The 11,850-nt window shown below is 49.3% G+C and overlaps 1 protein-coding gene across 4 annotated transcripts; it reads right to left on the reverse strand.

Moving 5' to 3' along the window:
- Window positions 1-881: 881 nt before the first annotated feature.
- TFAP2C (transcription factor AP-2 gamma) lies at window positions 882-11,478 on the reverse strand. 4 transcript variants are annotated; one of them, XM_019484501.2, is made up of 7 exons: window positions 11,409-11,478; window positions 8,220-8,696; window positions 8,021-8,093; window positions 6,230-6,452; window positions 5,440-5,558; window positions 3,863-4,004; window positions 882-2,545 (listed from the first exon to the last, which is right to left on the reverse strand). In XM_019484501.2, exons 1-7 carry the CDS (start codon window positions 11,436-11,438, stop codon window positions 2,260-2,262), a joined length of 1,350 nt encoding a protein of 449 aa, XP_019340046.2. In that variant the 5' UTR covers window positions 11,439-11,478; the 3' UTR covers window positions 882-2,259. The 4 variants fall into 4 exon arrangements, with proteins under 4 accessions (XP_019340046.2, XP_006260289.2, XP_019340045.2 ...); XM_006260227.4 differs by having other exon boundaries at window positions 8,021-8,072; window positions 11,409-11,477; XM_019484500.2 differs by lacking the exon at window positions 11,409-11,478 and adding an exon at window positions 8,889-9,317.
- Window positions 11,479-11,850: the final 372 nt, after the last annotated feature.

The raw sequence follows: 11,850 nt of genomic DNA on the forward strand, positions 1-11,850 counted from the left end.
ACCCCAAGCATTCAAGCCTCGTGAATCATCTCTTCCCTACCCCCTGCCCAACCAAGAAACCCACAATATGCCATAGGATGTTTTTCAAGTAATGCATGAAGAGTTCTTATTTGCTTTATGGTTTTAGATCCTTTAGGGTGCAACCATCCAAGTCCAGTATCATCATCCTTAATTCTAAACCAAATCCTGTGCTATCCAATGATCAAAGCTGGGTGCTGAAATACTGCGTGTGGTATAAATGCTCAGAGACTTGCATGCAAAACTGTTTTAGAAATAGTTTATATAGGTTTATAGAAAAGAAAGATGGCTTTGTAGTTGAAGCAGCACAGCACAGAGCTGAAGGCTTAGGTGCGGTGCATCCCTCTCCCCCATGCCTTTAGCTCCACTTGTTGTTTTGAGTAAAATACTTGGCTGATCTCTGCCTCAGTTTCCCCTCTCTGTAAAATGGAGCCAACACCAAATGTCAAATATCCAGTTGCATGTTCTAGGCATTTGCAAGCATTTATCATTCAAAATAGAGAATGAATCTGATGCATGAGATTACCATAGCATAAAGCAGGAAGGGTCCGATTTTTGTTAGAAGGAAGCCTTAAAATTTGCCTCTAGCTTTCTACTTACATAGGCAGCTGGCAGGATACTGATGGCTTTAAAGAAGAAAGAAAAAAGAAAAAAAAAAAAGAAAGATTCTTGGAGATACATAACTCATTTAATTGAAACCATTAGTTTTACTGGCAGACAGCTTCACATTTCTGTTCTGTTAATCCGAACAAAGTGCTGCAATTATGACTCAATACACAATGTCCTCTAGTGCCACCTCACCCCTTGCTCACATAGTATGGAAAGAAAAAAGAAAACTTTTCAGTTAATGAAACATCCAATGCTTCTATCCAGAATACTTTTATTATATGGTTATCATATACATCAGAATTATATTGGAAACATTTACAAATATGTAAAGAGTAGTTCATAACCTCCAGTATTCACATACACACAGTAACTCACACACTCATTTTGCATGTCTAGTCAGTTATCAGGCAAATGATACACAAAATTATTGCTTTGTGAACATACACCTCAGATTAAAATTTAATCTTAAGTGGCAAGAACTGAGAATTAAAAAAAAAAAAAAGTCTTAAATACCCTGTATAACATACCTGTGCATAAACCTAACAATGTATTTAGCTTACCCATTACCTTTGAAATACTTACCAAAATTAAAATTTGAAACCATTTTTATAAAAAAAAAAAAAAGTATTAAAAAGTTCACCATTATTTACAAATCCGATTAAATTACACATAAATAAATATATACATTCAACACACTGCTTCCCTTAATTCACATAAAGCCTCCCTGGATTCTTTTTTTAGGCCCTAATAGGCAAAAATGTTCTCTTTAAAAAAAAAAAAGTTATGTGCCTATTCTTTCAAGTTTTTTTTTCCAATTTAAAAGCATGACCCAATATAAATATGCAAATAAAGCTGCAATATCCTTAGACAAAAAACAGATTTTCTAAGAGGATTTTTTTTTTTTTTCAGTTCCATGTAGTTATTTCTTGTTAAAAAAAAAATATCAGGATGATATCCACCGCAGCCAACATTCCTGCAGTTTTAAAAAGCCTGAATGTTTTCATTAAAAATAAGCCTCGTAATTAAAACAAACATGTCAAATGCCATCAAATAGCTTTTACATCTAAAAGACTTCAATTTTCTCCCATGGTAGTCTGAAAATAAAGCAAAACCAGAAGGATCTTGCTATCTTCAGGTATTTATAAAACTTTTAGAGTACATAAAAACTAAAAATCATTGCTTAATACTGCATTATTGTTATTGTTGCATTTAAAAAGAATAAAAACCTGAAATTTCATCCGACAATGAACAGGAGCCAATCTAAAATTTGCATCTTAAAAAGTATACACGGAGCTAGTCACCACTAGATAGTTAGGTGTTGAAAACTCTCTATCTTTTCGCATATCCATCAATAACATTATAGCACCACTTTTACAGCAAAGGATTTTAATACGTTTGTGCCAGTACTTATCTTCGGTAACCGATTCCACAGTTAAGGGACACTGCAGCTTTAGAAAGGTTTGTCTTATGGATCCGGAGGAGTGGGGGGAAAGGGAGAGGGGGTGAAGATCCTGAAAAAAAAAAAAGGGCCATTTCCCCCTCCACTCCCCCTTTTTTTCTACCTGCCCCCTAGGCAAGAAGAACTCAGTCTGTGTTTAGAAGGAACGGTTCGAAAGTCTGGTTTCTCTCATTTTACTTCCTGTGCTTATCCATTTTATCAATGGTTTTGTTGGTTTCTGCAGGGCTCTGGTCGCCAGTGTTCATATAGGTTTTGTCTGCTATTTTTAACGCTTCATTTAGGTAGTTCTGGACGGATGTCATGGCAGCACAGATGGCAGCACTCCCAAAGCCATGTGTGATCAGGCTAAAATGAGTCAAACAGCCCTGGATACCAGGGTCCAAGATTGGACTAGGTCTAGTGTTTCCAAGAGGAGTTCTATCCTGAGTGAGGAGGTCTGTGAATTCCTTACAGATCTGCCTGCAAGACATAAGAAGTGTTCACACTTTACACCGGAGCAAGGGTTCCTGCAAGAAGTGCAAGAAGTCCTTTAAGATTCAGCAGGAAGAAAAAGGAAAATAGGGAGGGGAGGGGGCAGGGAAGAGAGATTCAGGGTCCTTTAAAACAGAACGAACCAACAGCAATTCGGACTACATAGCAACTAGAAAGATTTTAGAAGTCAGTTACATTTTATGTCGTCATCAAGACCCTTGATCTAATTCGAAAAATTAAAGCCTCGGTGTCAGTCTCTGACATCCATTTAACTATATATCATACAAATGTGCGCACACTTTCCAAAGTGTGATCTTTCCAGGTTTGGTGTCTGGCTGGTTCTGCTTCATTTACTCTTGATTTTTTTTAAATTAATTTAGGGCCAGTTTCTGTGAGAACTTCCACAGCTGCATTTAAGTCATTTGCAATTGATAATACAGCTGAACTGGGGCATTTCATTTAGCTGTGTGCATTATCCACATTTACCCACCTCATTAGAGGCCCTGATCCCATGAATACTTATGCACATGAGCAGCACACACAAATGTTCAATGCGACTACTCAAGCACATGAAGTTACTCCCATGCATTACAGCTCACAGGAGCAGAGTCCTAGATTTTAGATGTGCTTTGTTCTTTTCACGTGAACTGAGGGAAGTTAATGGAATCATCATTATTGGATCAACTGCACAATAATGTGCGGTATTTTGGGGGGGGGGGGGGAAAAAGGAAAAAAAAGTTACTCTAGAGTACAAAAATATATACTTGAATAACTAAGAGTGTGATTTCATATTAGTAGACACAGTATTTTCATTAAGAGGGATATTCCTATGAATTAAGCTTCATCTTGTAGGAAGAATCCAATACTTGTTTGTTTAGTTCTCTCGGATTATAAACCAACCAAGTCATCTCTGAGCCCAGATAACTAAACCCACTCAAGGCAAAGAAATCCCTTTTGCCAACTCCAGTGGGCTTTGCAGCTGAGCTTAAAATTGCTGCTATACAACACTATTAAAAAAAAAACAAAAAAACCCCCCATAAAAACCCAGACAGGTGCATATACAAAAAAAAGTATCTTCTTATTCTATAAGAGCCTAGTGCCATGTCTATAGATGCTGGCTTTCAGCCTCACTTAATTCTTCAGCACAGTACCACAAGGGCTTATGATAACTCTTGGAATTATAAAACACATGGGGCTCTTCATTTTTAGTAAAGAGCCAAGAACTGGGCTGTATTTTACAATATAAGATTTTTCTGGTCACCGACAGCAGCATCGTAAAAAAAGAAAACATTTCTCCAAACTTACTTTGCAGCAAGAAGCATGTTTTTCCTGTTAGCCATCTCGTTACGGCCCAAGTGCGGTCTGGTTAAATATTCAGCCACTGCTTTAGAGGGAAATTCTGTCTCACATACATAGCCAAAGTCACGAGCAAGATGTACTGCTTCACCTAGAACAGGGAGATAAGTGTGCACATTTATTGGATGCAAGAAAACAAGACGTTCACCATTAGAAGATTAGAGAAATATATATTAAGTACAAGTACTTAAGTTCCTCCTAGCATGCTCCAATTTAAAGTCATTTATAATGATTCACCCCACTGTTTGTTGTTATTTTCTAATAGACAATAAGTCTCCCTTCCTCAAACTGGACTGGGGAAATCTGTATACCATGTGCTTTAAAAATAATTGTTTTGGTTGCCTTTGTATCAGAAAACAAGCTGTGGGCTTCTGCATCTAGTTAAGGGTAGGTTTGGCTCTGAACACTCAAGGCGGGCACACACAACTGGCAAGAGACCTCCATTTGCGCAAGCAGATTTCTGAAGTTAAATAGACTTTGCACACAAAGTACTATTCACAAATAATCATTTGGATACATATTAAATTGAAAGAGAACAGCAGTATTGTTTTGCCTAATTAAAAAACTTATTCTAGCAAAAACCCTGAACTTTATTGCGACTTGCATGTCAGCAGACACTTTGACTGTAGTACCAATTCTGCTTTCCAAAAGAATTAAAAACTAGAAACCAGTACAGTATTTTGAGAAACTGCTCTTCTCAGTCTACACAAAATTAGGTTTAAGTATTCCTACCCCTTAGCAAATCGGTTGAGTGCACACACTCCTGAAGCCAAGCTAGGCTCATCCAGGGCCCACATAACATGTTGCAGATTAAACGAGCTCCGGTTTCCTACCAGGAAGTCAAAAGCTGTAAATCTCACTTTATATGCACGTTTATTAGGAAAGCTTCTGAGGATACCATGGAGGTAGGTCACTCATTGGAGTCAGCTGCTCCTGTGCTTTTAAGTCTCCCAATAGGAAGCCAAAGGACATAGAAATTGAGGAAGTTCACACACTCCCCTACTCAACAAACATGCACACTCCAGCTTCCAGACAAGCTGACATCCTCACTGAGACTTAAGACCTGCTTGGTATAAAGGAAGGAATTCCTTTATACCTGTCAAGTTCACCACACCACAAAAAAGACTAGGATATATTTTTCCTCCATTGAACAAAAGGAATAAAAAAAATGTTTATCTCGTGAATAAAAACTGCACAGTTACTGCTGTCGGAATTAAAACTTACTATTGACAGTTCATAGGGGGGTGGGGGGCAGAGGTGGAACACATTCATCTACTTAAGAAAACCCTTTCATAGAGTGTTACTTGCATGGGACGCTACATTTGTTCTGAGGATGATCCCAAATAAAAAGGTCTTATTTGCATTAATACGTTGAGAGGTTTAGTAGGCAGCACTGCTTGTTTATTTTCTGGAACTCATTTTCTAAAAGCTCTGTTCTGTCTGGTAGTTTCTAGGCATGCAAAATGAGAAGACATATGCCTAACAGCAACAACAATTTTTTTTATGAAACGCATCTAAAAACTAACCTTCCACCAAAGATGTCAATAAAGTCACATTTGCAGCTTTCCTTCTACCGGCTGGAAGATTCAAGCCAATTTTATCCAGTTTTTCCCTTAGTGATCTGCCACCATTTTTGGATTTGGCTCTGTAATTAGAGAGAGAAATCATCTAATTTAGCTGGGGGGGAGGCACTTATTTTGAAAATGGAAAACTTGAGTTACTAACATGCAATGAGAATCTATTGGGGGAAAAATGAAAACAAGCTCTGTTTTCAAATGACCTACTTTTTAATGCTCTCCTACATACCCGTCAGGCTAAAATAGATCAGAAACACAAGATCAAATGCGTTTTGCCTTTAAAACTGCACCATCAAAAAATGGTGGCCGAACAAGGAGCATTACAAGGATTCAATAGTTTACAAAAGTTAAAGGACATAGAGAGTGTCTAAGTGATACATAAAGACAATGATCTAAGACAATTTTACAGGCAAGATTATTTCGCACCGCGCTAGGAAAAATAGTCAAAAAAAATTCTCTTCTTGCCATTTCAAAGATGGAATCAATCAGATTTTAAACAGAGAGAGAGAAAATTTGCTGTCAGAACTGTTATAGCACTTCTCTTTGGGAAGTGCCAGAAGTGCAAACAAGGAGTTTTATTTCCAAAGCCTATTAGAATTCAGCGTTATTTTATTTTTAAGTTTCAGAAAATCCTTTAGACAAACAATTCTTCCATCCCCATCTCTGTACGAACCTTGCAAGAAAAATCATTCAACAATATCTATTTTAGGGTAAAAGGTGGGGGGCAATAGCAGCCTACCTTCTGAGTACGCCTCCCAGCAAAGAGGCGTTTAGGCATTCTGGAGGTGAGAGCCTTCTCTGAACCTCTGCTACTGTCACTTTATATTTAGATGTGGAACTCAGCAGAGAAAGTCTCCCCGGAACAGAACAAAATACTTCATTGGGGTTTATCACCACTCCAATTAATCCATCCTTCTGGCAGGGGAGACCCAGAGCACTGTTTTTCGTTAACGAAATAGGACCTGCAGAAGGAGGTGGGAAAGCAGGCATTTTATACAATGAGGAAGCGACAGTTAAGGTTTCTCTAAAGACATGGAGTCAAACCTTGTTTCACGTTAAATATTCACCAGTGAATCTCACCCTAAATCCTAACCTACAATGCCACCGGTTAGATGGAGCACGCACAGCTGCTAACAGGCAATGATTATGTTGTTCTTGCTGTCCTCAAAGCACATTTCAAGAAGCTGCTGCATCACAATTAAGAACGTGTCACAATCTTTAAAAAGTCATGTAAAAAGACCACAAAAAAATAAAAGTAATAATAATAATAAAAATTAAAAAAAAACAAGAAAAAAAAAAGCCAAACGAAAAACCCCATTGTGTACCAATGAAACAGTATTCTGAAGTTAACAAATTTGGACGCAGAAGTGGCACAACAAGACTATAAAACTTTATATAGTGGCAGACCATAAGTTATCAACACACCAGAAAACTCCTTCAAAATCAAAAGATAGGGATAGAGGTCCCCCGCCCTGCCCAGCCAAGCACAAGCAGCGCGATACAAAGAATGAAGTGCCAAAACAGGACAGCATTCTTCCTCCACTTTCACAGCTGAGAGACCAGCCTCTCCCTTGAATTCAACTCTTCTCCAAATATTGCAATAAAAGACGCATATCCAGCTGAGACCAGAACCGAGAGCAAGACAGCTTGTGTTTAAAGGTGCCATTCTAAGTCCCAAGCAGGGATACCATATTTTCCAGAGACACGCACCAGAATTAATGTAGCAACATACTGAAATCCTGCCCAGCTAGCTGCTCAGCAATTAAATCATTCCAATGGGCAATTAATACGAGCAAGAGTTAAAACAGCAAAGCCTGCCCATATTTACTACATGCAGGGACATATCCTGACAGCAAAACAGTTCTTCCATGAGCTAATACAGCCATCAGAGCTTCTGACAAGTGCTTCTCCTTTTCCTCAGATACTTATTTGTTTGAAGTCCCCTTGAGAGGAAGCTTGCCCTGGTTTTTAAAGGGCCACCTGGCTGGCCAGCAGCAAGAAAAGAAAGCCAAGGCTTGCCAGCCAAGTCAAGGTGTTTAAGCCTGGTTCAAGCAGCAGTTACCAAAAGATTTCTAGGGTCGCTGATGACAGTGGCTCTCCCCCAGATAAACTCCCTGCAAGCTGCTCCCCCAGCAAGCCTTGGCCCGGCGGGGAAGAGGCAAGGCGCTGGGAGAGCAGAGATGTCCTTGGCTGCCCCAATGCTGTCGCTCCCCCACACAGTAAGACTGATAGCAAGAGCAAACGGCCTGCTCTCCCTCTGCACGGCTGGGAGCATCCCGGGGACTTGCTGGCAAGCGGCGCCTGGCTTGGCTCGCGCTTTTGTCACCCGCATCAAGCCTTCCTCTAGCTTTCCCACACTCCTTCCTGCTGCAGTCACTGGGGACTGCTGGAATCTAGACCCCCTCCTTCGCTCCCAGCAGTGACACGCAGGCCTCCTGCCGTGGAGAAGCTCTTAAATAAAGGCATTAGGGAATCCTGCCCGACGCCACAGCGAGGCCAAAGTAGAGGGAAGCAAAAAGTGCCTACTGACCTTTTCTAATGACTGTCTGGTCATGCATTAGCAAGTGTTGGTCTTCCACGTTCTGCGGAAAGAAGTACAGGTCCTTTAGAGCGGGCGAGGCTGGGATCTGCCCCCCCCCCCCCCCTTGGATGCTGCCCCTGGCTCTCAAAGCAGGGGTGGCTGCCCTCGCCCAGGAGGGAGCCGCTGGAGCCAGCGCCCTTGGCCTTACCTGCACCTCTTCCATCTGATGGGCCACGTCGTGGAGCCCCAGGTTCTCCGCCAGCGCCGCCGCGTCCAGCCCGTGGGCTTGGGGCAGCAGGAGCTCGGCTCGCCGGTACGCTTCCCTCCTGCCTCCGGCCGAGCCGCTCTCCAGAGCGGAGAGATGGGGCACGAGGCCCGGGCGGGCGTGCGGGGCCAGGCCGGACGGGTCCTGGCTCTGGCGGCCGGGCCAGGCGCTCTGCTGCTGGCTGGGGGGCGGCGGCGGCGGCTGGTGCAGCGCGTTGATGGAGAAGGGGTCGCCCAGGTGCGAGTAGGGGTCGCTGGACTGCGAGTAAGGCAGCGGCTGGTAGGGCGGCGGGAAGTAGGGCGGCTGGAAGTCGGCGGCGCCCGAGTGCGAGAGCGGCGGCGCCGGGCTGTACAGGTGCTGGCTGACGGCCGGCAGGTGCGGGAGCCGCGGGTTGCCCGCGCCGCTGCCATCGTGCCGCTCCTGCGGGGACAGGCGGAGCCGTCAGCGCGGCCCGGGCCCGGCCGTCGGGGCTCCCCCGCTCGCCCGCCCGCCCGCTGCCCCCGAGACCCCGCTCCCCCCGACGCGCGCGGGCAGGGCAGGGCAGGGCAGGGCAGGGCGCGGCGCGGCACCCCTCGGCCGGCCGGGGCACGTCGGGGCCCCCCGCGGGCTCACCTCGCAGTCCTCCTCGTACTTGACGTTGTCTGCCAGCTTCCAGAGCATGGCGGCGGGGTGCGGGCCGCGGCCCCGCGCCGTAAATCCAAGCGGGCGCCGGGCACGGAGGACGCGCCGGGCACTGGGACGCCAGCCCCTGCCCGGACGCCCTTAATGGCACCGGGATTATCATAGCCCCTCCCCGGGGACGGCTCGGCAGCCGGGCTCGCCTCGCAGCGCCAGCCACTCAGGAGGCGGCTCCTCCCCGCGCCCGAGCCGCCCGCCCCGCCGGGGAGGAGGCTTTGCCCGCGGCCCGGCCCGGCGCTGCAGCGCCCCGCGGGAGCGCACCCTGCCCGGAGCCTCGGCCGGCCCCGGGGCGCTGTGTCCGCGCGCAGCCAGGGGGAGAGCCGCCTGCCTCAGGGCAGCAAAGATTTGGCTTGCAAAATCTCTTCCTATACCGCTCGTGACAAGCGAGCCCAGCCCTCCCTCCCTCCCGTCCGCGTTTCAGCTTTGCCACAGGCCCCGCAAGACGCCCCCCTGCCCCGGTGCCGGAGCCGAGCGCCCCGCCGCCCGCCCGCCCGCCCGCGATGCGCACGATTGCCGGGAGCTCGCACTCCCGAGGGCGGCTCGGAAGACGCCGGTGTGTAAAGCACTGTGGAGGTCATGGTCTTGCTGTCGTGTTTAATGAGCCCGAGGTGAAGCAGGAGCGAGGCCAGGACGCCCCGTCGGCCGCGGGCACCGGGCTGGCATGTGCGGAGCGAGCCCAGCCGGGCCCGGCCCACGCAGCGCCTTATTTCCTTTTTTAAACAATTGTTTTAATAAAAACCAACCGGTTCTCCTAAGCGAGACAGCTGCCGTGTTAGCAAAGAGGACGCAGGGGCTGCCCGAGGAGCCTCCCGCAGACAGAGCGGCCCTTGCCCCGCTGCAAACCCTAGGGGACTTTCACAGCTCCCGCTTGTACCTGCCCGGGGGAAGCGGCCGAGAGCAGAGATGAAGAGGGCGGTGATGGTGCAACTAACTGTCGAAGGTGTTATCTGCCTGTCTCGCTGGCAGGTGCTGCTTCGCATCAGCACCCAGGGAGCCTCCATTAGCATTTTTGGTGGAGCCCGGATGGATGGATGTATGGCTGCATTTATTTTTTTAAACGACGCTGTTTTCTTTCCAGGGACACTTCTTTGATATGCAGTTCGCGACGATTAGAGCAAGCTCGGTCTGCTCTCGGCGTCATTAAGGCTACGCATCTGAATAAGAAAAGGCAGGGAGAGCTTAAAGCTCATTTGTATGAAGAAGGATCCCCTCAAAAATAAGTAAAATAAAATTTAAAAAAACCACACACACAAAAAATCCCACACTCCCCCCCCTGCGAGCCTCTGGGGCGATCCCAGGGGCTGGGAATCCCGGCGAGAGGCTGGAGAGTTTCTTTCCCTGCAACTTCGTTTGCGCTCAGAAATGCGGCTCCTGCCCGTGGAGAACAAGCCCGACCTGGTGTCGGCGGCTTTGTAGGACGTGCGAGGTCCGGAGCAGGGTCTTATCCGGGCCCCAACTGCTCGGCTAGTCTCGGCCGCCAAGAAGCAAAACAAAAAAATCTTTGATATGCTTAAAGAAAAAAAAATTAAAAATGTAGGGATTTAAAAAAAAAAGAGAGAGAGAGACGAGAGCCGGCCGGGAGCAAAGAAAGAGCTCGGATTAAAAGGCAGCTTCAGCTGGTGGCTTGAACCAGACGCCACACGAAATCCCCAACGAGAAACGAGTCAGTGTAAGAAAGCAGAGCGGAGCTAAATGCCGAGGGCTGGAAAGCAAGCTTCCCCGACGGCCCCGGAGCCCCGCGCGGGGCCGGGCCGGGCCGGGCCGGGCCGGGACGGGGCGTCCCGGCAGGAGCCCGGGGGCCGGGCAGCGCTGAAGTGCGGTGGTTTCTAGGGGGGTGAAACCCCCCTCCAAGCCAGGGGCTCGTGCTGGGCCACCTGCCGCCTCCCAGTGCCCCCGACACCGTGCACAGGTGCCTGCCGCGCCGCACCGCCCAGCCCGGGGTGCTCGTCCTTTTCTTCGGCTCGAAAGCAAACCAAGTCCGGAGGCGCTGGTCCTGGGGGCGCCCGGCGGCCCCGGGCGTTAGCACGAGGGATGTCGGCGCACGAGAGAGAGGAGGTCGCGGAGGGCGGACATCGGACGGGGCGGAGACGCTCCCACCTGCCGGGCCCCTCTGGGGAGGGGGGCCAGAGCCCGGGCATCGCGGTGCCGGACACCGCCGGGCCAAAGGAGCAAGGTGCCGGCCCCGCCGGCCCGAGCCTGCCCGGCTCCCTGCAGGGCGGGCGGCTCTGGGAGGGGCCGGAGGGGGCTCCAGCTCGGTCCTCGGCTGCGGGGAGGCGGCGGCGGCGCCGGGGTCCCCCGTGGGCGCAGGGTCGCGGTACGAGGATGCCGCTTGCCAGGGCGCAGGCACGAGGCGCTGCCCGAGGGGGCTCCGCTGGGAAGCGCGGGGCGAGGCGGGCGCAGGATCGGGCCCGGGGGGGGGAGCCCCGCACGCGCCCAGCCCGCGGAGCTACCTACCTGCCAGTCGATCCTGCCCAGCAGAGCCATGAGCCCCCGACGGGACGGGACGGGCCGGGCCGGGCCGGGCCGGGCCGCGCCTGGGAGTGAAGCCCGACCCCGCGACACACCTGGACGGCGGCGCCTGCGCACTGCCGCCCTCACCTGAGCCGCATTCCCGCCCCGTCCGGGCCGCGCTCGGGGCAGGGGCTGCAGCGCCCGGCCTGGCCCGGGACGGGGCAGGGCCACCCCCCGCCCGCCCGGTGGCATCGCGCCCGGTGTCGCTCCTCGAGGGGGCGGCAGCGCGTGCTGGTGCTCGACGGGGGGGGGCAGCAGCCCGAAGCCTCGGGCGGGCGGGCGCCCTGATGGGGTGGAAAGGCCCCCGGGGGGTGCAGCAGCCTGCACCTCGGAAGCAAAGCAAGGGGGCAGGCGGCTCCTGGGGGGCAGGGGTAAAGCAGTGGTC

Source organism: Alligator mississippiensis, chromosome 9, assembly GCF_030867095.1.
Source record: "Alligator mississippiensis isolate rAllMis1 chromosome 9, rAllMis1, whole genome shotgun sequence".
Classification (NCBI taxonomy): Eukaryota; Metazoa; Chordata; order Crocodylia; family Alligatoridae; genus Alligator; species Alligator mississippiensis.